This window comes from Nematolebias whitei, chromosome 1, assembly GCF_014905685.2.
Source record: "Nematolebias whitei isolate Nwh7 chromosome 1, NemWhi1, whole genome shotgun sequence".
Lineage (NCBI taxonomy): Eukaryota > Metazoa > Chordata > Actinopteri > Cyprinodontiformes > Rivulidae > Nematolebias > Nematolebias whitei.
In genome coordinates, this window is record NC_056498.1 from 22938976 (window position 1) to 22965283 (window position 26308).

At 39.9% G+C, this 26308-nt stretch overlaps 3 protein-coding genes across 3 annotated transcripts in view; 2 read left to right on the forward strand and 1 right to left on the reverse strand.

The window, feature by feature from the left end:
- Positions 1 to 20764, forward strand: part of LOC119408884 (thioredoxin) — a gene marked incomplete in the record, with an annotated part of 102347 nt that extends 81583 nt beyond the window's left edge. Inside the window, 1 exon segment of the mRNA XM_037675744.1 lies at positions 20522 to 20764.
- On the forward strand, positions 9602 to 20764 carry LOC119408876 (thioredoxin-like). Its single transcript, XM_037675732.1, has 5 exons — positions 9602 to 9744; positions 12213 to 12317; positions 12538 to 12600; positions 20093 to 20158; positions 20434 to 20764. The coding sequence occupies exons 1-5, from the start codon at positions 9607 to 9609 to the stop codon at positions 20494 to 20496; spliced, it is 435 nt and encodes a 144-aa protein (XP_037531660.1). The 5' UTR covers positions 9602 to 9606; the 3' UTR covers positions 20497 to 20764.
- Positions 20765 to 21056: 292 nt separating this feature from the next.
- The window catches only part of svep1 (sushi, von Willebrand factor type A, EGF and pentraxin domain containing 1), a 34312-nt gene continuing 29060 nt past the window's right edge, over positions 21057 to 26308 (reverse strand). Inside the window, exon 14 of the mRNA XM_037678876.1 lies at positions 21057 to 21121. Within this exon, the coding sequence (XP_037534804.1) occupies positions 21091 to 21121 (31 nt within the window). The 3' untranslated portion in view covers positions 21057 to 21090. The remainder of the gene's footprint in view (positions 21122 to 26308) is intronic.

Below are 26308 nucleotides of genomic sequence, written 5' to 3' on the forward strand. Positions count from 1 at the left end.
TCAGAGTCAGAATCAGAGTCAGAGTCAGAATCAGAGTCAGAGTCAGAATCAGAGTCAGAGTCAGAGTCAGAGTCAGAGTCAGAATCAGAATCAGAGTCAGAGTCAGAATCAGAATCAGAATCAGAATCAGAATCAGAGTCAGAGTCAGAGTCAGAATCAGAATCAGAATCAGAGTCAGAATCAGAATCAGAGTCAGAGTCAGAATCAGAATCAGAGTCTGAATCAGAGTCAGAGTCAGAATCAGAATCAGAATCAGAGTCAGAATCAGAGTCAGAGTCAGAATCAGAGTCAGAATCAGAGTCAGAATCAGAGTCAGAGTCAGAATCAGAGTCAGAGTCAGAATCAGAGTTTCTTTATTGTCATTCGCACCTCATGTGGTACATGTGGTGGAGCGAAATTATGTACACAGGGTCCCAGTTACAACCAACAATAAAATGTAAAAGAAAAACAGTAATAACATCTAAGATATGAACTAAGAAAAACTTCAACTAAATATACACTAAGCACTCATAACATAAAACATTGAACATCAGCACAAACATGAACATGAGTCTGTGTTATGTGTTAAGAATGGTTAAAGAGAAGAAAAACATGACAGAAAAAGCAAAGAATCAAAAGAAACAAGAATATCAATATCGTGTGTGTAGCATTTACACAATAACTGTCACCCTCTGGTTTATGATTGGTGAAAAAACATCCTTGTGCAACAATAAAACATTTACAGTATTTGACCGAATGAACCTGCAGGTGTCAGTCTTTATCAGCAAAGATGTTTTGGAACATACGTCACAATCAGGATTGCACTTCTGAACGCTATTATCCATCCATCATCTTTTACTTGCTTCTTCCTTTTTGAGTCACAGCGGTCACTGGTGTCCATATCCAGAAGTCACTGTGCAAGAGGAGAGTGACACCCTGGACATGTCTCCAGTCCATCACAGGGACACATAGAGACAAACAACCATTCATTCTCTCACTCACACCTATGGACAATTTAGAGTTACCAATCAGTCTAACATGCATGTTTTTGGTCTGTGGGAGGAAACCGGAGTACCCAGAGAAAACCCACGCATGCACGGAGAGAACATGCAAACTCCACCCAGAAAGGGCCGTGACTGGGATTTGATCCAGCAACCTTTTTGCTGAGAGGTAGCAGCTTTAATAACTGCGCCAATGGGTCGCTCTGTAGTGAAATATGATCAAAACACAAACATGCAGGATTTTTGTAAGTTTGTTTGTTCAAGAAAATTTTTTTCTACAACAAAATGTGTACAGAATTTTTAATTTTTCATAAAGGAAAACAGAGTCCAGATGTTTAAGCACTATGAAGTAAATTCTGAGCATGTTCAAATAAATTGTAACTTTTGCTCTCATGAACATCCCTCCCCTTCCACTCTGTTCAATAAACTGACACACATCAGGTGGCGTTTCAGTTGTTTTAGCTGAGCGTACTCTCTGTGTCTGTTTACTTAACCACGCTCCTTTTTTGTGCGGGGTCCCACATGGCTCAGTTTTAGGCCCCCTCCTCCTCATGCTGTACCTGCACCCTCTTGGTTCTATTATTTATTTATTTATTTTTTTTAGAAAATATGGGATCTCCTTTCATTGTTACGCAGATGACACCCAGATATATGTTCAGGTCTCTCTTATAAATGAGTCCCAGAGACTCACTGGGATTAACCTGTATAAATAAAAGTTGAAGGCAGCACGGTGGCGCAACTGGTAGAGCTTCTGCCTCTCAGCGAGCAGGTCCTTGGTTCAAACCCCGGTCCAGGGGCCTTTCTGGGTGGAGTTTGTATGTTCTCTCCGTGCATGCGTGGGTTTTCTCCGGGTGCTCCGGTTTCCTCCCACAGACCAAAAACATGCATGTTAGGCTGATTGGTAACTCTAAATTGTCCCTAGGTGTGAGTGAGAGAGTGAATGGTTGTTTGTCTCGTTTGTCTCTATGTGGCCCTGTGATGGACTTGCGACCTGTCCAGGGTGTACCCTGCCCCTCGCACAGTGATTGCTGGACATGGGCACCAGCGACCCCCGTGACTCAAAAATGGAATAAGCGGGTAAAGATAATGGATGGATGGATGGATGAATAAAAATTGAATGAATATGTCCCGCTAAAGAAAAAGGACTCTAACTCTCTGGGCCCTCTGGTTTCATGTCCGGAGGACATAAAAGCCTGGATGGCTGTGAGGAAACGACTGAGAGGATGGTCTTTGGAAGCTCCACTGAGACCCCCTGTTGATGTTGGTTCCTTGACCCAGTAAATCAGGCCAGCTATTACAAACCTAGGGGTCAAAGTTGATGCTGGACTATAGAACATCACATTAGAGTTGTTGTTAAATCTATTTTTTTTCCATTTGAGGCAGCTGGCTAAATAAAAGCAGATTCTTTCTTGGCGGTGTTTCGAAACAGTAGTCCACGCCTTTGTGGCCACTCGGCTGGATTACTGTAACACACTCTACACAGGAATCAATGACTCATGTATCTCTCAGCTTCAGAGGGTACAGAACGCTGCTGCACGGCTTCTAACTGGCACACCAAAGTTTGACCACATTTCCCCTGTTTTGACACAACGTGATCTGATTTAGTATTTCATTGTTTCTAATTGTTTTTGGTTTTATATTTTTATTCCATGTGCTGTAAACATATCTTGCTACTTTTTATTTGATGATGTGATATTTTTGTTAAGCACTTTGGTAACAGTTTCTGTTTTAAACGTGCTCTATAAATAAATCTGACTTGACTTGACTGTTTTAGCCTCCCTGCACTGGCTGCCCGCACACTTTAGGATTCATTTTAAAATTATTTTGTTTGCTTTTAAAGCTCTTAGTGCACTTGCCTCACCCTATTTGTCCGAGTTGCTCCATCCATACACATCCTCTTGATCCCTCAGGTCATGTGATCAGCTGCTCCTGAGTGTGCCGAAGACGAAGAAGCTCAGAAGAGACCGTGCTTTTGCTGTGGCAGCTCCTAAACTGTGGAACAACCTTCCCTTGAACATCAGACAGGCCTCCTCCCTGTCTGTTTTAAAACCCCTTTTAAAACCCATCTCTTCTCCCTGGTCTTTGACACCGCTTAATTATTTTAATATTTTTTTATTGTCTGATTGTTTTATTGTGTACAGCACTTTGGTCCAATGGGTGTTTAAAGTGCTCTATAAATAAAACTGGTTTGGTTTCAGTTAGATTATTTCTGCATAAAGTTTCTGGTAGGTGCATAAAGTGTAAAAACATGCATGAACTGGCTTTAAAAGGACTAGAGTAAATATAAAGACAAGATAATATAACTATGGAGCTGGTTCACCTGCATCGCTGCATCTCTATGAAATTCAAGCTTTTCGTCATTTTTGTGACAACAAAAGACACAAAATTGGCAACAAAACCTCAGCAGAGCTTTGCTTGGTAACTGAGCTGCACTTCTGGACAGAACAGGCACAGATCTTTGCCTCAGTTCATGAAAGAATACACACACGGTTGTTTTTCACCATCACAATAACTGCCGTGTGCAACTTGAAGTCCATAAATGCAGGAAAAAGATGGAAATGCACATTATTCATCAAGTTCATTATAAAAATAAACATTATGTTGGTGTTGAATGTGTCAGTGCAACAAATATTGTATAATATAAAGTCTGCACTTTACAGTAAACAAAACTTAAATTTTAAGCCTTTAAAATGGTTTTGTAAGATCGAAGTCTTCATTAGCAAATCATGGCCCTGTTGTGTTGTTGTCATAACTGAACATTCGTTGCTCTAAATTCATCAGTAAGGTGATTTGTTAGTAAAATATCAGACTGCTCTACTTATGTTTTCTCACTGAACATACCAGTAGTTTTTCTCTGATTATTATTAATACAGGAAATGAATGTTTAAAAGAACAAATCTGCTTCCATCGTGGCACTTAGAGATGATTTCACACACAACTAATCTTCAAAAGTTCTTCAAGGTTTTAAGGGCAACAGTTGAAACAAATCACGTGCATTTTCTACATAATCAACAACATGACAGTAAAAGTAGTAAACTGCAAGTTTTTAAAGACATTTGGACCCACAGCAGCTTTGCTTACATTTTTAAAGAAGCAGTTCTGTCAACAACAAGCAGGAAAACAATATTGTTGGCTAACGATGCCCTAATTGACAAGTTCGTACTCATTCGTTTTTTAAAGACAATTTAAGGGCGAAAAAGTTAGTGAAGATAAATTAGAAACCGCAATGAAAAACAGAGTTCAAACTGAATATTTATTAAAAAAAACTAGAAGTTATTCTATTTCACTTTAGTTAATTTTCACACTTAAACAATATTAATTTCTTTAATGCAAGATCAATAAAATGTTGGATTGACTGATTGTTTCAGTCAACAATAAAATAAAATCTGATTAATTTCCCCTAACACCTCATAACTCTGAACACAGATTTAACTTACACAGCAAGTGCTGAGTTGTACAGGGAATACATTATACTTTGCACACAAATGTAAGTACATACAGTGGATATAAAAATATACACACACCTGTTTTTTGTGATGTAAAAAAGAAATCATTCCAAAACTTCAACTGAAGAAAAAAAAATCTGTTGTGGGAAAAAAAAAAAAATATATATATATATATATATATATATATATATATATGATGCAATATGCAATATACAATAGGCTGGTTGAATAAGTGTGCACACCTTTAAATTTAGTTGAAGCAGCACCTTCTGATTTAATTTCAGCCAGAAGAGGTGGCTCTGGAAAGAGATGTCAGGACCTCCCAGCTCAAGCTGCTTCCCCTGTGATCCGACCCCAGAACAAGAAGAATATGATGAATGGATTTATCAATTCAAAGAATTTCAAAAATTAAATGAATAAACTACACAAAATAAAATGTGCTTTAATTTCTATTCTTGGAAGTGATTTCACGCTGACATGCTTGAAAAACAGCTAGGCCATCAAAAGATAATCAGTTTTGACCAGCAGGGGGTGCTGTGTGCACCAGAAGCATCCAGAAAGTAACCTGATTTTTAAACAACTGGAATAAAGAAAAGCTTTGCAGAGAGTGGTGTAGATGAACAGATGCTCAGATATATTCATCAATTAACGCGGATTCCTCATTTTTCTGAACTGAATAAACGTGCATTGAATTTAATGAAATGCAAACGTGAGACGTCATTTATATTTGACCCATCAAAATGAATGCGGTCATTTATTTACAGAATCAAAGTTTAACATCAAACATTTACATTAATTTGGCAAATTATGAAAATAACAACATAAGCAATCAATCAGGAAAAATCATACGGCCATGATTTTTCCGTTGCTTCACCACAGACATTTATGAAAACTGTACAATTATGATCTTTTACCCACACGGATGTGGATGAGCACTTTACACAGACATTTCTAAAATATCTGGAAGAATTTCTACTTGAGAGAAAAGTTTCAAGATGGGAAAGAAGTTTAAAGAAGAGTAAAAGATGGGGTTTGAGGGAGTGTGTTAACAGAACGGCACTCTCTGGGCTTTCTTCAGCTTTTCCTACGGTACACTTCGGTGGTGAAATCGACTCTTTTACCTGGAGATGTCTCAGGCGAGATTCCGTTTAACGCACCCTTCAGCGTCTCCGTAGGATGCTGTTACTCCTCCGGAGTAGCGGCGAGACTGTCCGACACAAGCTCACCTCAGTAGAAAATGTTAGAATCCCATGAACCTCGGAAGAGCTCTGTTGTCATGTCAGGATCTTCCCGGCTCCCAGAACTGGGCCTCTCTCACAGAACTGGTTGAACTGTGTATCCAGCAGAACTCCAACAGCACTCCATCAGAACTGAACAGAACTGTCCCAGAACTGTCCCCGAACTGAGTAGACCAGGAAGTACCGAAATTTTAAAGAGCTGTTTTTCGGTTCATCTGGGAGTATTCCCATTGGCCAGAACCGACCAGACGGGGTGTGTTTTGTGACGTAAGAGGTTAGAAGACAGCAAGAATTGTTATGGAAAGATCAGAAATGTTCTCACAGACAGAGAGAGTTTTGTTTTGGCGCGTTTCAGAAACAGGTGCCAAAACCTCTATATTTACGTCTGAGAGGATTCTAAAAACATGACAGTTCGTTCCAACAACTTGTTTTGCGTTTGACTCCAACCTTGGACCAACTTACACTTGCTCATTCAAAGACAGAAAATCAGAAAATGCATAATTACTCTGTAACAGCTTTAACATGAGTTCTAACTTTGCATGAGAATTTTAAAATCATTACACAGTTAATAAAATTGATTAGTTCACTGCAACATCTAAAATGGTTTGAACTAAGACACTTTGATTATCAACATTTGTAAAATAGTAATGATAATAAAAAAGAGAGTGTTCTTTCACTTGATTATCAAGAAAGAGAGTCTCAGGATGGGTGAACCTGTATCTCTGGATTCAAATCAATGAAATGACAGTTTCTGTCCCACAAGGTTCCTAAGGTCAAGGATTTTGACCTTAGGCTTAGTCGTGACACCAGATTAAGTTCACTACAGTGGTGAAGGCTGCACAGAAGTCTGTTGGAGTCAGTCTCCCCACCATCACAGACATTTACACCTGTAGATGCAGGAAGAGAGCCACCTGCATCATGAAGGACCCCACTCACCCAGCACACACAATTTTTGCCCCACTCCCCTCAGAAAGGAGGTTGAGAAGCATTAAGTGCAGAACCACTAGACTGAGAAACAGCTTCTACCCTGAAGCTGTTAGACTCATGAATCTCTAACCAGGATAATCACTGTGAAAAATCACATCATGTTGCTGCTGATCTGTTTCATGTTGCTGCTGATCTGTTTCATGTTGCTGTGTTCATGCGTGCTCATCTGCTCACACAGACTCATGTTTGTGCTGCTGTTCGGCGTGATGTTTTTGTGCTATTAGTGCTTAGTGTATATTTAGTTGATGTTTTACTTAGTTCATATCTTAGATCTTATTACTGTTTTTCTTTTATATTTTATTGTTGGATGTAACTGGGACCCTGTGTACATAATTTCATTCCACCACATGTACCACATGGGTTGCGAATGACAAATAAAGAATCTTGAATCTTTGAATAAAAGCTTCCGAAAACTCATGTGGACAGAAAGAACAAGGAGCTCAGTGTCCCTTGCCTGGACATGGGTTACCAGGGCCCCATCCTGGAGCCAGGTCTGGGGGGGCTTGTCGACGAGCGCCTGGTAGCCAGGTCTCTACCCACGTTGCCAAGTCGGGCTCAGCCCCAACAAGCAACATGGGTTTGCCTTCCCATGTGCCTACCACCTGCAAGTGGGGCCATACAAGTCGGGTGCATGCCTCCATGGGCAGTGGCTGAAGGCAGGGGCCTTGGCGCTCTGACCCAAGTTTACCAAAGCTGGCTCTTGGGACATGGAATGTGTCCTCTCTGGTGGGGAAGGAGCCTGAGCTTGTGTGGGAGGTTGAGACTTCTAGGTACAGTTGGGCTCACCTCGACACACATTACGGGCCTGGAGAGGGGCTGGACCTCATTCCATTCTGGAGTTGTCCATGGTGAGAGGCGTCGAGCTGGTGTGGGTCTACTCTTAGCCCTGATTTGGTGCCTGTGTGCTGGAGTTTTCCCTGGTAGATGAGAGGGTAGCTTCCCTGCACCGTTGGGTGGGGGGACAGGCTCTGACTGTTTGTGATTACACGTGAAACAGCAGTTCAGAGTATCCAGCCTTCTTGGAGTCCATGGTGGGGGTGCTGGAAGGTGTGCCAGCTGGGGACTCCTTTATTCTCCTGGGGGACTTCAATGCCCATGTGAGCAATGACAGTGTGGCCTGGAGGTGCATGATTGAAAGGAACACCCTCTCTGATCTGAACCCAAGCAGTGTTCTGTTGTTGGACTTCAGTGTGAAGCTGGAATGAGAATCAGCACCTCCAAATCTGAGGCCATGGTCCTCAGTTGGAAAAGGGTGGATTGCTCTATTCGTGTCGAGGCTGAGGTTCTGCCATGGAGGAGTTCAGGTATCCTGAGGTTTTGTTTACGAGTGAGGGAAGAATGGAGCGTGAGATCGACTGATGGATTGGTGCAGCATCTGCAGTATTGAGGACGCTGTGCTGGTTCGTTATGGTGAAGAGGGAACTGAGCTGTAAGGCAAAGCTCTCTGTTTAGTGGTCGGTCTAAATTCCTGCCCTCACCTATGGCCACAAACTTTGGTAAGGATGCTCCTTGGACACCTTCCTTGGAAGGTGTTTTGGGCGTGTCTGACTAGGAGGAGACATTGAGGAAAAGCCAGGACACGCTGGAGAGACCGTCTCTTGTTTGGCCTGGGAACACCTTGGAATCCTCACAGAGGAGCTGGAAGAGGAGGCTGTGGAAAGAGATGTCTGGGCCTCCTTGCTCAAGTTGCTGCCCTCGCGACCCGACTTCAGAACAAGCAGAAGATGATGGATAGATGGATGGATGGAATAAAAGCTTCAAGGCTTTCACAAGGCTTTCTGATCATCAGTAATATAGTGACTCAAAATTATCTAAAGAACCATAAGATTCTTTGCGTCTGTCTGTGTTTTCATTGTAGCTCTGTTTACATGCAGGCGTTTCCCTTCTGCTAATGCTGATATCTCAATATCTGTTCATCTCAGCAACATAGAATATTTTGGGGGGCAATAAGTTATTAATGTTATCTTTACAAAAATTAATTCATATTTATCACAAAAAAATGATGTCACAGGATTTTTCAAGTTATTTTAGAACGATGTGAAAACACAAAACAGTCACAAAACATTCAGGTAAACAGGATCGATTAGTAATGAGAAATGATGCTGGTGAAGATTCTCAGTCATCCAGGACATGATAAATTCAAAAAACGTTCAATACAAAAACAACAAAACACACTAATAAACAGAAAAAGGAAAACAACAGACGTAAAAACATCATCATCCCTTATGTTACTGGAGTAACAGAGAAATTCAGAAGGATTTTCAACAAACACAACATCCCAGTACATTTCAAACCCAGCAGGACTCTCAGGCAGAGGCTGGTCCACCCTAAGGACAAGACACCCATACACAAACAGAGTGGTGTAGTGTATGTGGTCCAGTGCAGCGAGGACTGTCCAGACCTCTACAATGGAGAAACTAAACAGCCTCTTCACAGACGCATGGCTCAACACAGGAGAGCTACTTCCTCAGGACAAGACACACAGATGGTTTGAAAGGGGGGTTAAGGAAGCAATTCATGTAAAAAGAGAAAAACTGTCTTTTAACAGAGGAGGAGGCCTCAGATTTCCACTTTCAAAAACATATAATGCAACTTTAGGACTGATTCACAGCCAGTTTTCACACCTGATGGGAACAGAGGGGCCTCATCTGTGAATTAGAGTAACAAAGACTTTAAGAAACCCCTACTGTTAAGGTGTTGAGGTGTGAATTGTCAATCTACATATGTGTATGTGTTTTATCTCACTCAGCTTTATAACCTGAATCTTTCACTCACTGCTCTTTGAATTGAGAAAGCTCCTTGGATGAGGAGCGAAACTTCTTCTGTTACAAATAAAGTCCAGTTGTTTTTGTATTTAATGTTTTTTGAATCAATGAGAAATGACTGACATTTCAGTTTATTTCAGTTTTATTTTCTAAAATAACGTAATCCGACTTCCGGTTGTGGGCGGGACTAATGGTGAGCTTTTATAAAAGGCGGGACGTGTTTTTCCAGTGGTTAGAGGTTTTCTGTAAACCTTGGAAATTAGAGCTCAGGTCTGTGTGGAGCACGCGATCAGAAGAAACCATCATGGTTCGCGAAATTACATCTAAGGCAAGTATTTATTTATTTTTCTTACACGTTTCAGCTGCTGTGTGATGTGTCAGCTGTTGTTTGTTCCAACACCGTAAACTAGTTTTCAATCTTTTTTTTATTATTACCAATTTTTCACGGCGCGCGCCTCTTTTCCTCCCCTCTTGCTCCGGACTCTGTTTTAACGCTAAATTAAAAAAACGCTAAAATAATAGTTTATTTGTTTTATACTTTTCAGCAATCGAGCTGACAACATCCTCCATTTAAAGAAAGTACTAGCAAATGACGTAAATCTATCAAAGTTGCTTTACTTTACGAGACCGGTGTTGTGTCGAAAAACGCACCCCTGCCGTAAAAGGGGCCATTCACATGGGCTTAAACGGTTGCAGCGCGCGAGGCAGCTGGACTCTTGCTATTAGCTTGGGCTGGCACTTTGCCACAGAGTTCAGCTGCTCTGAATACGGTTGATTGAAGCAAGTTTCCGAGTCGTAGTCTTGTTTAAACAATGCTGCACATTTACGGGTCGAGTTCAAAGGTTCAAACCGACGTTGAAGCGACTAAAACGGCTTGTAGCTAGGTCCAGAGCTGCTATCCTCTCCACTAGGCCTCGGGGCGCGTGGGTCTGGGTGGGAACGGCTTGTCGCAGAACATTGCGGTCATAAAGGGATGCTAAGGCAGGGTTGTCTAACTTCAGCTGCAAGTAGGCCATATAAAGAATATATTAAGGGTTTGAGAGCTACAGGCTGTAATTTTATAAAACTTTCATGATTCATTAAGGACTCATTCTGTCAGTAAGTTTTAGTCACTTTAGTTAATTAGTACTAACTGGGATGCTGCTGCAGACTTGGTGAAAAGATGTGAGAAGCACAGTTTACTTCCCCATTCTTTGAATTCATCTGGAAATGATTTACATAAGATTAACTCTGTCAAGCAGACAGACTTCTACAACCTACTCTGACTGTTTAAGCAGCCACACATTAGTCGGAGAGATTTGTCATACGCACCACATGCTGTACATGTGGTGGAACGAGATTATGTACACAGGGTCCCAGTTGCATCCCACAGTAAAATGTAAAAGGAAACTGTAATAAGATATGAGCTAAGAAACGCACTAACTAAAAATACACTAAGCATTAGTAGCATAAAAACAATGTCGAGCAGCAGCACGAACATGAGTCTGTGTGAGCAGATGAGTACGTCTGAACACGGCAACGTGAAACGGATCAGCAGCAACGTGAAACTGATCAGCAGCAAGATGATGTGATTATTTTGGTTAGAGATTCATGAGTCTAACAGCTTCAGGGTAGAAGCTGTTCCTCAGTCTAGTGGTTATACACTTAATGCTCCTCAACCTCCTTCCTGAGGGGAGTGGGGCAAAAAGTGTGCGTGCTGGGTGAGTGGGGTCCTTCATGATGCAGGTGGACCACTTACTGCATCTTCCTCTTCCTGCATCTAGCTGCATTAACTTTTGTTGTTTATATTTTAAAATATTTTTTCTGATAAAACCTAAAAATCGTCCTTTTTTTTTTTTTGTCAAAATTGTTTCTAATACTTAACCACACAGTAATGTTACTGCCCTCTGTGTTCCTTAGAGAAATATTGGCCATATAGAAATTCAATTAGAAATGTAGTTTTAATCCTAGAATTAATGCTTTCCCTTTTTTTTTTTTTTAATTTAAATTTTACTCCATCTCTATACCATTTTTATATTGGCTCATTGGGTAATGCTCCTGTTACCTTTGAGAGCCTCTAAATTTTTTTTTTTTTTTTTTTACTGGGGTAGACTTTGACTTACACCAGAAGAAGTGCCTCTTTTCTGACGTTGCTGTGCCTAATCTCTCAACAAAATGTTTTGGTTTATGAGTAAACCTTTAATACAAAAACTGAAATTTGGAGTTTTTTCTTTCTAGAAGCCCCATTTATTTATTTATTTTTCCCTTAAAAAAATGTACAGGGGGTGGCGGGGTGTCATTTTAAATGATGCGTATTTTAATTTCAGTCTGAGACGGCTCTAAACAACTAGTTATTGTGGCAGACTATTTTAAGCAGTTCTGTAAGGTAGATTTACATTTGCCAAATACCTAAAGAATACTAATCGAGGTGTATAAAGGACCTCCTGAGGGTTAATTTAATGCTCAAGGTGGGGAAATGGTTCGTGCATTTCATTTTTTTAGTGTATTTAGACAGATTTGTCTGGAATTCTGGCAGCTCTGCGTGGGTCAAAATAATTTTTGAACTGGCCATATTCTGGTCCACAGGCCTTCTGTAGAGGTTGTGACCCTGTGTCAGCTCAAAGCAGATTACAGAACTGTCAGTGGTTGTTTTGGGAGAGCGACATAAACTGAAATGATTAAACTTTATGTAATCCAGTCATTGATACTCCGACGCAAATTATTTTTAAACTGTAAAATGTTTTCCACATTGGAGTCACAGTAACTGGTTTGACATCAGTTGAAACCCTTGCACTCTTCTTTATTTATCCTCTTCAGGCGGAGTTTGATGCAGTTCTGGCCAGCGCAGGAGACAAGCTGGTGGTGGTGGACTTCACAGCTACGTGGTGTGGTCCCTGCAAAATGATTGGTCCAGTGTTTGAAGTAAGTGTTTGACTGCAACTCGTTCAACTCTGTCACTTCTGAGACAAATTATTATTTTTTTTACCCGTTTGTTGATGGAGCTTGTTGCCAAGGCAACTGTTTTTATTAACCAACATTTAGAAAGATAACTGCTTCATGGGAAAATGTGGTGGCTATGCAGAATTTTATTTCTTGCGTATGAGGAGAAAACAAGTGTTAATGGTAACTGACTTTCTTTCAGGAACTGTCAGTACAACACAAGGACAAAGTTATTTTCATTAAGGTGGATGTGGATGAGGCCGCTGTAAGTATGATTTTTATTTTTCATTTCAGATTTTGAGAAGTTATGCCACAAATCCTGCCTGGATAGAAATCCAATCTGTATAACTGTCTGCAGATTAGAGACTGGGTTTATGGCTCTTTGATGGGATCCAGATCTTGTGGATCCTGTCCTTTTCTTGGGGGCAGCTGTGGCTGAGTGGTTGGAGCAGCCATCAATGATTCTTTGTATATTATTATTATTATTATTATTATTACTTTATTACAGACTCAAAGTCCAACCAACATCACAGATAAATACAGAATACAGATAAAAAAAAAAAAAAAGGTTCCTAACCATGCAGGAGACAGTCATACCAGTGACTCCAAAGTGCAGAAGAATATTTCACTGCACTATATTTGACATTGGTCAACAGCAAAATAATTCTATTGTTAGACTCATTCAAACGACAAATAAATTTATACATAAGTTGTCTTAAAACAGCCATTAAAGTGTTGACACGGGTGGATACAAACAGCTCACTAGCACTGGTCCATCTAGGCTTATGTAGCAATAGTCTAAGAGCATCATTATAAGCGACCTTCAATCTATGAAGACTGGCTTTTTTAAAATTGCACCACAAATGTGCAGTATACAATGGTGTACAATACGATCTGAACAGGTTCAGTTTCACTTCATCAGAACAGAATCCAAACCTACGCACAAGGATATTTGCCTGAACATAGATCATACGAAGCTGGCGGTACATGTCCTCATCATCAGATAGATGGTCTGTCAAGACATGTCCAAGATATTTTACTTCATGTGAAGCATTCAGTAGAGACCCAGACAATTTGAAATTTGGAAATATTCTATATTTATCCTCTTTAGTGCGGCAAATTAGAATTGTACTTTTTAATGGGTTGAACTGGACGTCATATTGCTCACCATATGCAGAACACACATTTAGCAGCTGCTGTAGACCCGCTGAGCTCGGGCTAAAAACCACAATATCATCAGCATACATAAAATGATTAATAATTGTATCACCAACCATGCAGCCTGTTCTACACATGTTTAACCGCTTAGAGAGATCATTCATATAAAAATTAAACAATATAGGTGATAAAATACTTCCTTGTCTGACTCCATTTCTAACATGGAAGGGTGCAGACACACAGTTGTCCCATTTGACCTGCATTGTTTGGTTAGCATACCAATAGGACAGACATCTTACTATGTACTTAGGCACACCGGCTTGGCACAATTTTAAAAATAATTTAGTATGATTTATACGGTCAAAAGCCTTAGTGGCATCTAAGAAGCACAAAAAAATTGTAGAATTTTTACTATTGTAACTGTTCAGTAATTCTTTTAGGCCATAAATACACAGATCAGTACCATGCTTGGACTTGAACCCAAATTGATTGTCTGTAGACTCTACTTGTTTAGCAAATTTTGGCAAAAGAATTAGTTCGAAGACTTTAGACAGAGTATTTGCTAGTGCAATAGGTCTATAATTATCTGAGCTGCCAATTTTTCCAGCTTTGTTTTTAATCACAGGAGATAGAATGACATTCATCAAGATATTGGGAATAAAACCATGCATAATAAAACCAGTGAAACACAAAGCAAGGAGAGGGGCTAACCTTGGACTTGCATACTTAAGATGTTCAGCTGAAATAAGATCCGTTCCTACAGATTTATTTACAGACAGTTCTTGAATTGCCTGATAGACCTCATGTGTTTTGATAGTTTCTACATTATTAACCTGGACATCCTGGAAGGGTTCGCTCTGAACACAGGTGAATAGTTTGCTATAGTGTTGTTGCCAAAAATGTACAATTGTATTTGCTCCTGAGGCTCCATCAACAGTACAAGGTAGACAGGATTTACCATTGCTGATGGTTTTGACCTCTTTCCAAAACGCTTTGTCTTTACCTATAAGCTTTCTTGCCAAGGAATCAGCCCTCATGGATTGCTCATTACGTTTAATGAAGCGTAGTGCATATTTGTATTTTGCATTAGACAGCTTTTTGTGTTCAAATATAGGGCCCTGCCTGGGTTTACCTGCTAGAGCCCAAGAGGAAGTAGCTTTACAGGCTTCATCATGGTATTTAGATACATAAGTGTTCCAACCAGGTCTATTTTTTATCTTTCTTGTACTCTTGTTAAGTGGCAGGCTAGCTCCCAATAGCGCATCCGTTAATTGAGAGTAAAAAGCAGTTAAATTGGTTTTATGTTCAAAATCAGAGCAGTTACAGTCCATGCATGCAACTGCCTCTCTTGGTAATGTAATGGCGCCTAATAATCGATCAGTTTGGTTAAAGTACCGGGCTATTTGTTCAGTAGATAAAGAAGACCAATCTACACGTGTCTGAATATGATTGCTGTTTCCATATACAGTAGCGGGTATATGATCAAATCTAATAGACATCTCAAAAGGGATATGATCAGTAGTGGAGACATTGTATAAGATATTAATATATACCAGAGCAGCATGAGCATCTGCTGTAGTAATACAATGATCCAACCAAGACGTAGTATGCCAGGATTCACTTATGTACGTATAACTTGCAGCCGGCAAAAGTTCTTTGCTAGACAAAATTAGATTTGAATCCGTACAAAAATGATTCAAATGCCTTGAAAACAGCGAATTAGTATCTGATATGTCAGCATTCATGTCACCCATAACATAAATACTTTTTACCTTCTCGTTTTGCATAAAAGAGCTAATAAAAGCAAGTTTACTTAGGAATTCTTCTTCATTGTGATGACATTCATGTGGAGCATAGACATTTAAAATAAAGCATTCTTGTTCACGCTGCTTCACGTGTACTGCAATACACCAGTCTACACCAAGTCTAACAATTTTTATCAGTGGGTCCAGGCTCTTTTTCCATAAAATAGCCACTCCTCCAGGTATCCTTCCTCTTTTAATACCCAAACTCAGGTCTGTAGAAGATTCTCCAGCACCCAGGAAAGTGTCATTAATAGAGTTTAGTCCTTTTAAATCCTGTTTGGCCAGAAAAGTTTCTTGTAAGCACAAGATGTCACAGTGCAGCAGCAACTGGTCAACAACCAAACGGCGAGCTTTATCATCTGCGCTCTGTCCTAAGCGCAGGCCACGACAATTGTAGGATATGACTTTAATGTCCATAGAATTTATGGTTTTGTGCTCACGCCAGCGATAGAAACGCATATATCCGTAGAAGAAAGAGTAGCGTCTGCACCGATGATTGTTTTGCGTGGCTCATAAAACCTCCGCACAATAGTTCCCTCAGGCCAGAGCTCTGTGTTGTACATGACAGCCACTTCACTACATTCAGCAGAGACCTTAAATGAGGCATACCTGGTATTAACAGTCTTAATTCTCTGGCATGTAACCTTATGCCCAAGTTTAGATTTAAGATAAGCGCTTAGTGTATCTGCTTCGAGGTCAGGTGAGAATTTAGATGCAAAAACACTCACCAGCTTTGTTTTTACAATTTTGATGTTTCCAGCGGCACCAGTACCAACAATAGTCTGTCCAGCTTTCCTGCGTCCCAGTAAAGGACCAGAGCTAGCTGTTGAATTGGGAACAGCTAGTCCTTTGGGCTGACGATAGCGCCGTTTCACGACTTGGCTCCATTTAGGAGATCCCGAAGATGGCGAGGCCTCTCCGGCTGGCAGTGCTGGGACATCCCCCGTACCAGCTGAGAGGGGGTCCCCCTCCAGATCGCCATGACTAGGCTCCATAACCAGTGCGGCGTTCAGATCCCTGTCCGCCGCACCTTTCTCCATCACCGATACAGACCGGCTTCCCCGTCCTTGTTCGGCGCTTTGTTCCAGAGCAGACATCCGGTGTCGCAGGTCCGTGGTAATATCGTGAAGATCTTCACTGACTTCAGTCTGAACTCTGAGTGTTTGCTTCATAGCAGATACTGCAACATGAAGCTCTTCCATTTTACGTAGCAAGCCGCAGACATCCATGTTAGTAAAAGTCACTGGCGGTAGCTCGTCCAAATAGTGGGACACAAATCTGGGAATATTATCCCCGCATTCGTTTAGCACTTTGAGACAGGCCTTCACATTGTTGATATCCTTTTGTGCTCCTTTATGCGAGATGTTCCGCTGGGAGGGAGTGCATAGCTCATATAGCGTCTTCTTTGAAGTTTCAATCCAATCTGAGTCGAAGGTGTTGACGGCCAACAAGATAATCTCGTCCTGGCTTAGCGTCTTTAGTTTGATAAAAAGAAAGTGTAAAAATTCATCCTCAACGATAATTTTATCCTCGACCGTCTTATATATACATGGTTTTAAGCGAGCTCTAGAAAACGCCGGAGATCCGGAAGAGCGAGCTACGCCAACGCCATCCACGTCGGCCATCTTATCTTATTAATCAGAAAATGATAGATCTAGTAGAGTGCTGTTTGAGTAAATGAGGGCACAGGTTGTAAAAAGCTTTTTAGTATCTTGATAAGATGGAAAGGGGCTATAAAAGTACAGCCATTACCATTATTATTATTTTTTTTAAAGAATCGTTCAAAATGTGCATCACTATGTACATTTGTAGAACAGCCATACTGCCACGACCATGCAGACATGTTAAGCACACATCACCCTCCCTTCCTGAGTGCATGCCAGTCAGCTTGCAACTGAGTCTCAGTTCCCGTTTATTTGTTTTTCATTTTAATAAAAGCCGTTCAAATGATTCATCTGTGAATCTGTCTGAATTCATGCGTCACATTCTACTGCAAAGAAATCTGTGAATGCAGCATTCCTGGTTTTCACAGCATTTTTCTTTGTACCCAACATTTTTCAGTCAAGTCATCTGGACAGTTTCTTTTTTTTTTTTTGTGCTGAAACTTTTCGCCTTCGATCCAGAAGGCTTCATCAGTCAAGGAAACGCACAACAAAATTGATTCTTCCTCCAACAGCTTACTCAAAAGTGGAACAAACCAGTTCTGCTTGTGATTAGATGGTCTCTTTGGTACGCCCCTCCTCCATTGCCGGCCCTCTTCCTTGTTGACAGTTTTGTCAAACTGGGTGAAAACGACAAAGTCCATGCTGATGAAGCCTTCTGGATCGAAGGCGAAACGTTTCAGCACAAAAAAAAACTGTCCAGATGACCTGACTGAAAGACTGAAAAATGTTGGATTTTATACCTGGATTGTTGAGCATGGTCTTTGTTTTTCTTTGCAGTTTCATAAATTTTTTTTTACTTTTTTTTTTTTTTCGAAAAGTTTTGTATACGAGTTTCTTGAAACTGAGAATGCAAGAGGCCGAAAAAAAATATAAGTATAAAAATAAATTGGTATGGATTATAAGGAAACCCAAGAAGGAATATTAGTGATTTATTAAATAAAAGTAATGGTGATGTGAAAGAAACATGGCGAGTAATAAATAGTGTTTTGAAAAGTCATAAAGCAAAAACGGGTATTTCACAATATTTTTTGAAGGATGACAATGAAATCTATGATGAAAATGAAATTGTAAATGGATTTAATCATTTTGTGAACGTTGGATCAAGCCTTGCAGCTAAAATACCAAAAGTGGACAATGTGAACCATTCAGTTATAAGTTGTGACAACAGTATTTTTCTTAATGGAACTGACAAAGAAGAAATAATGAATGTTGTAAAAAATCTTACAGATAAGAGATCAAAAGACTGGGTGGACATGGATATGATGTTTGTAAAGGACATAATGAGTCATGTTATTGAGCCGTTTACATATATTTGTAATTTATCATTTTCAAAAGGAATATTTCCAGACAATATGAAAGTAGCTAAGGTAGTTCCTCTCTTTAAAAATGGTGATAAATGTGTGTTCATTAATTATAGACCAATATCATTATTACCACAGTTCTCAAAAAATCTAGAAAAACTATTTGTGACCAGATTAGATAAATTTATTACTAAACAAAACATTCTAAGTAGCAGTCAGTATGGGTTTAGAACAAAAAACTCTACATCAATGGCTCTCATGGAAATAATAGAACAAAGAACTACTGCTGTCGATCAAAAACAGTATTGTGTTAGTATTTTTGTTGATTTATAAAAAGCATTCGATACTATTGACCACACTATTCTCCTTGAAAAATTAAATAAATATAGCATAAGAGGACCAGCATTACACTGGGTATCTAGCTATTTAAAAGATAGGAAACAGTTTGTACAAATAAATGGTGTAAGATCTGACCTGTGCAATATCACTTGTGGAGTTCCTCAAGGCTCTGTACTTGGACCAAAGTTATTTATTTTATATGTGAATGACTTAGTAAATGTATCAGGACTCCTCAAATGTGTCCTTTTTGCACACAACATTTTTTTGTTTGGGTAAAGATGTAAAACGGATGTTGGAATTGATGAAGACCGAATTTGATAAAATACAAACTTGGTTTAAACTTAATAAATTATCATTAAATTTAGATAAAACTAAATGCATGATATTTAGTAACAAAGAACTGTTGATGATCCATTTAAAATTGAGGGTGTTGAGATTTGTAGAGTTAATGAGATGAAATTTTTGGGTGTAATCATTGATGAACAGCTAACATGGACAAATAACATAAATTCTGTAAGAACAAAAATATCTAAATCTATTGCAGTACTATACAAAGTCAGGGAATTATTAAATGATAAAGCTCTGTACATGTTGTATAACACAATCATTGTTCCACATTTAATCTATTGCATTGATGTTTTGGGGAAAGCGTGTAAAACATTTACAAAACCTATTTTTATTTTACAGAAAAGAGCTGTAAGAATTATCACCAGAAAGCATTACTGTCACCCATCAAGCACATTATTTTATCAACTGAAGTTATTGAAGTTCCATGATTTGGTAGATTATAGTATTTTATCAGTTATGTATAGGGCTCAAAATAACACATTACCATTAAATATCCAAAGAAATTTTGTTAAAAGACAAAGTTGTTATAATCTTAAGGGGATAGAAATATTTGTCAAACCAAAATTCAGAACTAGTCTGAAGGGAAGGTCTACCTCAATCCAAGGAGTTGGATTGTGGAATGTTCTAGAGAGTGATGTGAAAAATGTCAAGTCAATGTGTACATTTAAGAAAAAGATCAAAGCTGAATTGTTAAAAAAAATATATATGAAGTAGCTTAGTGTGTTTTTTGTATTGGAATTAGAAAAATTAGAAAGTTATTCATTTTGTTCTGTTACTTGAAAATTGTGATTGAACTAATTGTGTGGGGGGAAAAAGGGGCAGATATAATATATATATATATATTTTCTTCTTCTGCTGCCTTTCATTTTAAATCTCGTATATTTTATATTGAATTGTTTTGTATTTTTTTTAAATTAATAAACTTGATACCATACCATAAATGAAATGACTGTATATTAAAAAAAAAAAAAAAAAAAAAAACTTGCTGAACCAGTAGAATGATTATCAAAACAAATGTTTCCGGGCCAAATCCTCAAATAAACACTTGTCGTTTGTAGTCGAAGATTAATCGGACTAAATCCCAGTTGAACAGTTTGTGGTATGACGAGTTCATCTTGACTGATCACTTTCTGTTCCTTCAGGACGTGAGCAGTGACTGTGGTATTAACTGCATGCCTACATTCCACTTCTACAAGAACGGACAGAAGGTGAGTGCAAACACTTGGAACAACTCAAACTGGTTTGACACAACCAGTAGCATTGCTGATTTTATATTGCACTTATTTTTTGAGAGGGCAAAGCTGCATCTTGGAACTTTTTGCTTTATGTATTGAGATTGAGGAGAAATGAGTTTTGAAATATTTATCCAGGTTAGGCTTCACTTGTGTAAATCTTTTGAGAAGGCAGTTTCCATGGTGGTAGTAAACAAACATTATCCAGTTTAGTTGTTCGTTTTTTAGTAAATGGGTTTTCTGTTTTTCAGGTGTTTGAGTTTTCTGGTGCCAACCAAGAAACGCTAAGGAAAAAAGTGGTTGAGCTGCAGTAGACCAAAGCTTCAGTGACCAATTCAGTCTCCACCTGAGCAGCACTTCCTGTTGCCACCATCAGCTCCTCTGTCCCACACAGGAAATATTTTATTCCACTCGTGCAACACCTGACGGTCCCGTCAATAGCTGCCGTAACACATGGCTGATGTAAAAACACAAACATGAAGTCCTCTTTTAATTCTGTTAAAATTGCTAGAACTCTTGCAAACTGCTGTATGGGTTTTAATTTCCCCCCAAAAAAGGTGGATTAATAAATGATGAACTGAACTCTTTTCTTGTGCTTATTGTATTCAAAATATAAAAAATGACTTTATCCAAAGCCCGTTAGTGGCGTTTATACTTTATTAAAAACGTGAATAGTTTACACATATACACTGGACTGTCACATCAGAGTTTTTACACATCGTACAAGTATATATAGCAGCAAATGTTTAATACTGTTTTGAGTTTTTAAAAGGGGGGGGGGGGGTACAGCTTAAATTTACAAAAAGATAGTTTGCAGAGATGAGTGAATGGTTTCACAATTTTTATTTTCTTTAAATATACAAGAGTTCTCTTCAGGATGATTCACCTGGAGGCCAGTGGCACCTTTATCAGAAGTGGTAGTACACAGATTTTCTCTTCCTGTAAAGACAAACATTGGTTACACAAAGTCTTGGGGGGGCTTCAATCCAGAATTTCTTTAAACTCATTGCAGCACGTTTGCACCATTGACACTAAAATAAAAAAAATAAAAAAATACTAGACCAAACATCAACCTCTTAATTTGGTAACTGAAGCCAGCAGAACCCAGTTTACAGGAACTGTTGCCAATTTAAGACCAGAGTCTGCACATGAGGAATGTGGAGAATCCCCTTCCTCCTCCCACATACAATCGCGGGGTCAAAAGGTCATTCGTAGGAGACTTTATTCACTTATTCATGACAACCACTTTAGTTTTTAAAAACAAACTGGAATGTGCTTGAATGCTGTATGTGGTTGCAACATTTAGTTTGAAATATTACCATATTTATAGAACGGCAAAAGAACCTGAATCAAAACTGACATTCTGTGTTAAGAATTAATTTAGTAAATGTTCTAATAAAACGTCCAAATACAATGAACAATCTCATATTTTGGGTCACTACCCAAAGTTTGACACAGTGTAAGAATGTAGACCGACCGGTAAAAAGGACTACTTCGCCTTGCAGCTCAGCTCCTTCATCACAACTGACCGGAACAGAGTACGCAAAACTGAAAGCTGCACTGATCCGTCTGTTCTCACAATGCAGTCTTTTCTCTCTCGTGAACAAAACTCCCAAGATCCTTAAGGCCTCAGGTTTGGAAGTGCTGATCCACATCCTAGTTGCTTCACACTTTGCTTTAAACCACTCAGACAGCTGGAGATCATAGCATGATGACACCAATGGGGAGGACCACATCATCCACAAATGGAGATGAAATTCAGAGGCTACTGAACCAATGATCGAGACAATGATCAAGAAATTCTGTTCATAATTTTTATGAATGGTGACAATGGGCAGCCATGGTGTGGTCCAGCTCTCACCCTGAAGGGGTTCAACTCGCTGCCGGCAATGCAAATCAAACTCACCGCTTGTATGACTGGCCTGTAGCAACGGACCCCCAATCTCATACTCCTGGAGCACCATGCAGTGTACCCCATGGAACAGGGTCAAATGGCCTTTCCCAAATCCACAACACACGTAGACCAGACAAGAGCTTCCAGATGACTGGGCTACTACAGCAACAATAATTAGGAAGGTACTTGGTGTGTCATCTGGACAGATAATGGATGATAAGGAAACCTGGTGGTGGAAAAGTGAAGTGCAGGAAGCTATTCAAAGAAAAAGGTTAGCCAAAAAGAAATGAGTGAGAAGACTGAAGAGAGGAGACATAAATATAAGGAGATGCAATGTACAGAAAAGAGGGAGGTAGCAAAGGCAAAGCAGAAGGTGTATGATGAGATGTATAGGAGGCTGCACTAAATAGGGTGAGAAGGACTTGGACCGATCAATGAGACCGAGGGATCAGGCTTGAAAGGATGTGCAGCAGATTAGGCTTACAAGTCCTTCTCAAAAAATTAGCATATTGTGAGAAAGGTCATTATTTTCCATAATGTAATGATAAAAATGAAACTTTCATATATTTCAGATTCATTGCACACCAACTGAAATATTTCAGGTCTTTAATTGTTTTAATACTGATGATTATGGCATACAGCTCATGAAAACCCAAAATGCCTGTCCCAAAAAATTAGCATATTTCATCCCACCAATGAAAGACAAGTGTTTTTAATACAAAAAACGCCAACCTTCAAATAATCATGTTCAGTTATGCACTCAGTACTTGGTCGGGAATCCTTTTGCATGAATGACTGCTTCAATGCGGCGTGGCATGGAGGCAATCAGCCTGTGGCACTGCTGAGGTGTTATGGAGGCCCAGGATGCTTCGATAGCGGCCTTAAGCTCATCCAGAGTGTTGGGTCTTGCGTCTCTCAACTTTCTCTTCACAATATCCCACAGGTTCTCTATGGGGTTCACGTCAGGAGAGTTGGCAGGCCAATTGAGCACAGTAATACCATGGTCAGTAAACCATTTACCAGTGGTTTTGGCACTGTGAGCAGGTGCCAGGTCGTGCTGAAAAATGAAATCTTCATCTCCATAAAGCTTTTCAGCAGATGGAAGCATGAAGTTCTCCAAAATCTCCTGATAGCTAGCTGCATTGACCCTGCCCTTGATAAAACACAGTGGACCAACACCAGCAGATGACATGACACCCCAGTGACTGTGGAAACTTGACACTGGACATCAAGCAATGTGAATTATGTGTCTCCTCTCTTCCTCCAGACTCTGGGACCTTGATTTCCAAAGGAAATGCAAAATTTACTGTAATCAGAGAACATAACTTTGGACCACACAGCAGCAGTCCCAGGAGAGATGCTTCTGCCGCTGTTTCTGGTTCAAAAGTGGCTTGACCTGGGGAATGCGGCACCTGTAGCCCATTTCCTGCACACGCCTGTGCACGGTGGCTCTGGATGTTTCTACTCCAGACTCAGTCCGCTGCTTCCGCAGGTCCCCCAAGGTCTGGAATCGGCCCTTCTCCACAATCCTCCTCAGGGTCCGGTCACCTCTTCTCGTTGTGCAGCATTTTCTGCCACACTTTTCCCTTCCCACAGACTTCCCACTGAGGTGCCTTGATACAGCACTCTGGGAACAGCCTATTTGTTCAGCAATTTCTTTCTGTGTCTTACCCTCTTGCTTGAGGGTGTCAGTGATGGCCTTCTGGACAGCAGTCAGGTCGGCAGTCTTACCCATGATTGCGGTTTTGAGTAATGAACAAGGCTGGGAGTTTTTAAAAGCCTCAGGAATCTTTTGCAGGTGTTTAGAGTTACGTCGTTGATTCAGATGGTTAGGTTAATAGCTTGTTTAGAGAACCTTTTCATGATATGCTAATTTTTTGGGACAGGCATTTTGGGTTTTCATGAGCTGTATGCCATAATCATCAGTATTAAAACAATTAAAGACCTGAAATATTTCAGTTGGTGTGCAATGAATCTGAAATATATGAAAGTTTCATTTTTATCATTACAGTATGGAAAATAATGACCTTTATCACAATATGCTAATTTTTTTAGAAGGACCTGTATTTAAGATAGGAATGGTAATGTTCTAACAAGTGAGGAGAGTGTGACGGGAAGATGGAAGTAGTACTTTGAGGCGCTAATGAATGAAGAGAATAAAAGAGAAAGAAGAGTAGAGGTCATAGAAACGGTGGACCAGGAAGTGGGAGGCTGAAGTCTGGAAGGCTCTGAAAAGACTAAAGAAGGGGAAGGCAGTAGGACCTGATGACATACCAGTGGAGGTTTGGAAATGTCTTGGAGAGATGGCAGTGAGGTTTTTGACTCAAATATTCAATGGCATATATGAGGGTGATAAAATGCCTGAGGAATGGAGAAGAAGTGTGCTAGTGCCCATTTTGAAGAACAAGGGTGATGTACAGAGTTGTAGCAACTACAGGGGAATTAAGCTGATGAGCCACACAATGAAGATCTCTGAAGGTGACTATTTGTGAGCAGCAATATGGTTTCATGCCAAGAAAGAGCACCACATATGTCAGACACCATCTTTGCTTTGCGGATGCTGATGGAGAAGTACAGAGATGGTCAGAAAGAACTCCATTGTGTCTTTGTGGATTTAGAAAAAGCATATGACAGAGTGCCGAGGGAGGAGGTGCGGTATTGCATGAGGAAATCTGGAGTGGCAGAGAAGTATGTTAGACTGGTACAGGACATGTATGAGGACAGCAGGACAGTGGTGAGATGTGCTGTAGGAGTGACAGATAGCTTCAAGTAGAGGTGGGAGTGCATCAAGGATCAGCTCTGAGCCTCTTCTTGTTTGCTCTGGTGATGGACCGACTAACAGATGAGGTGAGGTGTAAAAGACAGAAGTGAGAATAGCTGTGCTGTATGGTTTGGAGACAGTGGCACTGACAAAAACACGAGACAGAACTAGAAGTGACAGAAATTAAAATGTTGAGGTTCTCCTTAGATGTGACAAGGCGGTGCAGACAAGATTAGGAATGAGATCATCAGAGGTACAGCTAGGGTTGAACAACTGGGAAATAAAGTTAGAGAGACCAGACTGAGATGGTTTGGACATAACTAGAGGAGGGACAGTGGGTATACTGGTAGAAGGATGTTTGAAATGCAGCTGCCAGGAAAAAGACAAAGAGGAAGGTCAAAGAGGAGATATATGGATGCAGTTAGAGAGGACATGGAGGTGGAGTGAGGACAGAGGATGCAGAGGACAAAGAGAGATGGAGGAGAATGACAAGAACAAGTGTTTTTTTTTCTATACGTCTGTGTGTTTTTGTTTTTCTGGTGTTTTCTCAAACTCCTATGTAACTGTGCACCTGGAGGTTCCAATTAATGTTTGCACTACCGTTTTTGATACTTTTGGACTTTTTTAATCTGCCTTCAGATACTCCACCAGCCATGGCTCTATTTGTTTACACAAGATCAGCTGTTAGCCCTAAGCCACACTGGTCTACTCCACACTAGACACCAGTGATTCCACCAGAGATCACGAGGAAGAGAACAGTCTGTAGAGCTAGTCGTAAACGCCGAGAGAGACGACGGAGACATAAACCATGTTTACTGACTGTTACCATGGGATACGCTCGGTCACTCTCCAACAAGACAAGACAAAGTACCAGAGCTAATCAGTGGGAGTACAGAGAGAACAGCCTTGTGCTTCACAGAAACACGGCTGAACCAGGACACACCAGTCTCTATTGCCTTTTTCCATTCAACCTTTATTTATACAGGTTAATCCCATTGAGTCTCAGGCCTTAAATGACTGTACCTGCTGAGGAGGCTGAGGTCCTTTGGTGTGTCTGGGGCTCTACTCTGCACATTTTACGTCCCCGGTGCAGGAAGGAGTGTTGGTGGCACTAATTGGAAGCTTCTTCTTCTTTTGTTTTTAGAACTTTTTTTATCTGCTTTTGTATATAGTGTAAATTAAGTTCAAGCTACTATTATTACAACCATGTATACAGCTATGAATTTATTACTAATCTGGAAACATCCTGGGATGGTTAGCTAATGTGAACTGGGATTAGACTGTTGTGAAACAAGTTAGTTTCACCATCCTGATGATGTGTTGTTGCAATAACCGCTTTTCCTGATTATTAATATTTATAAGTTAAAGTTAGGGATGCACGATATTATTGGCATGGTATCGGTATCGGGCGATATTAGCGATAAAGTTACATATCGGATATCGGCCAATCCATCAAAATATCTCACCGATA

What these genes read in the sequence shown, in the direction of transcription:
- LOC119408876 (XM_037675732.1), top strand. Translation starts at nt 9,607, where the DNA reads ATGGTGAGCTTTTATAAAAGGCGGGACGTGTTTTTCCAGTGGTTAGAG. An exon ending in TTCGCGAAATTACATCTAAG is followed by an intron (nt 9,745 to 12,212) that starts GCAAGTATTTAT and finishes TATCCTCTTCAG; the next exon opens with GCGGAGTTTGATGCAGTTCT. An exon ending in TGGATGTGGATGAGGCCGCT is followed by an intron (nt 12,601 to 20,092) that starts GTAAGTATGATT and finishes CTGTTCCTTCAG; the next exon opens with GACGTGAGCAGTGACTGTGG.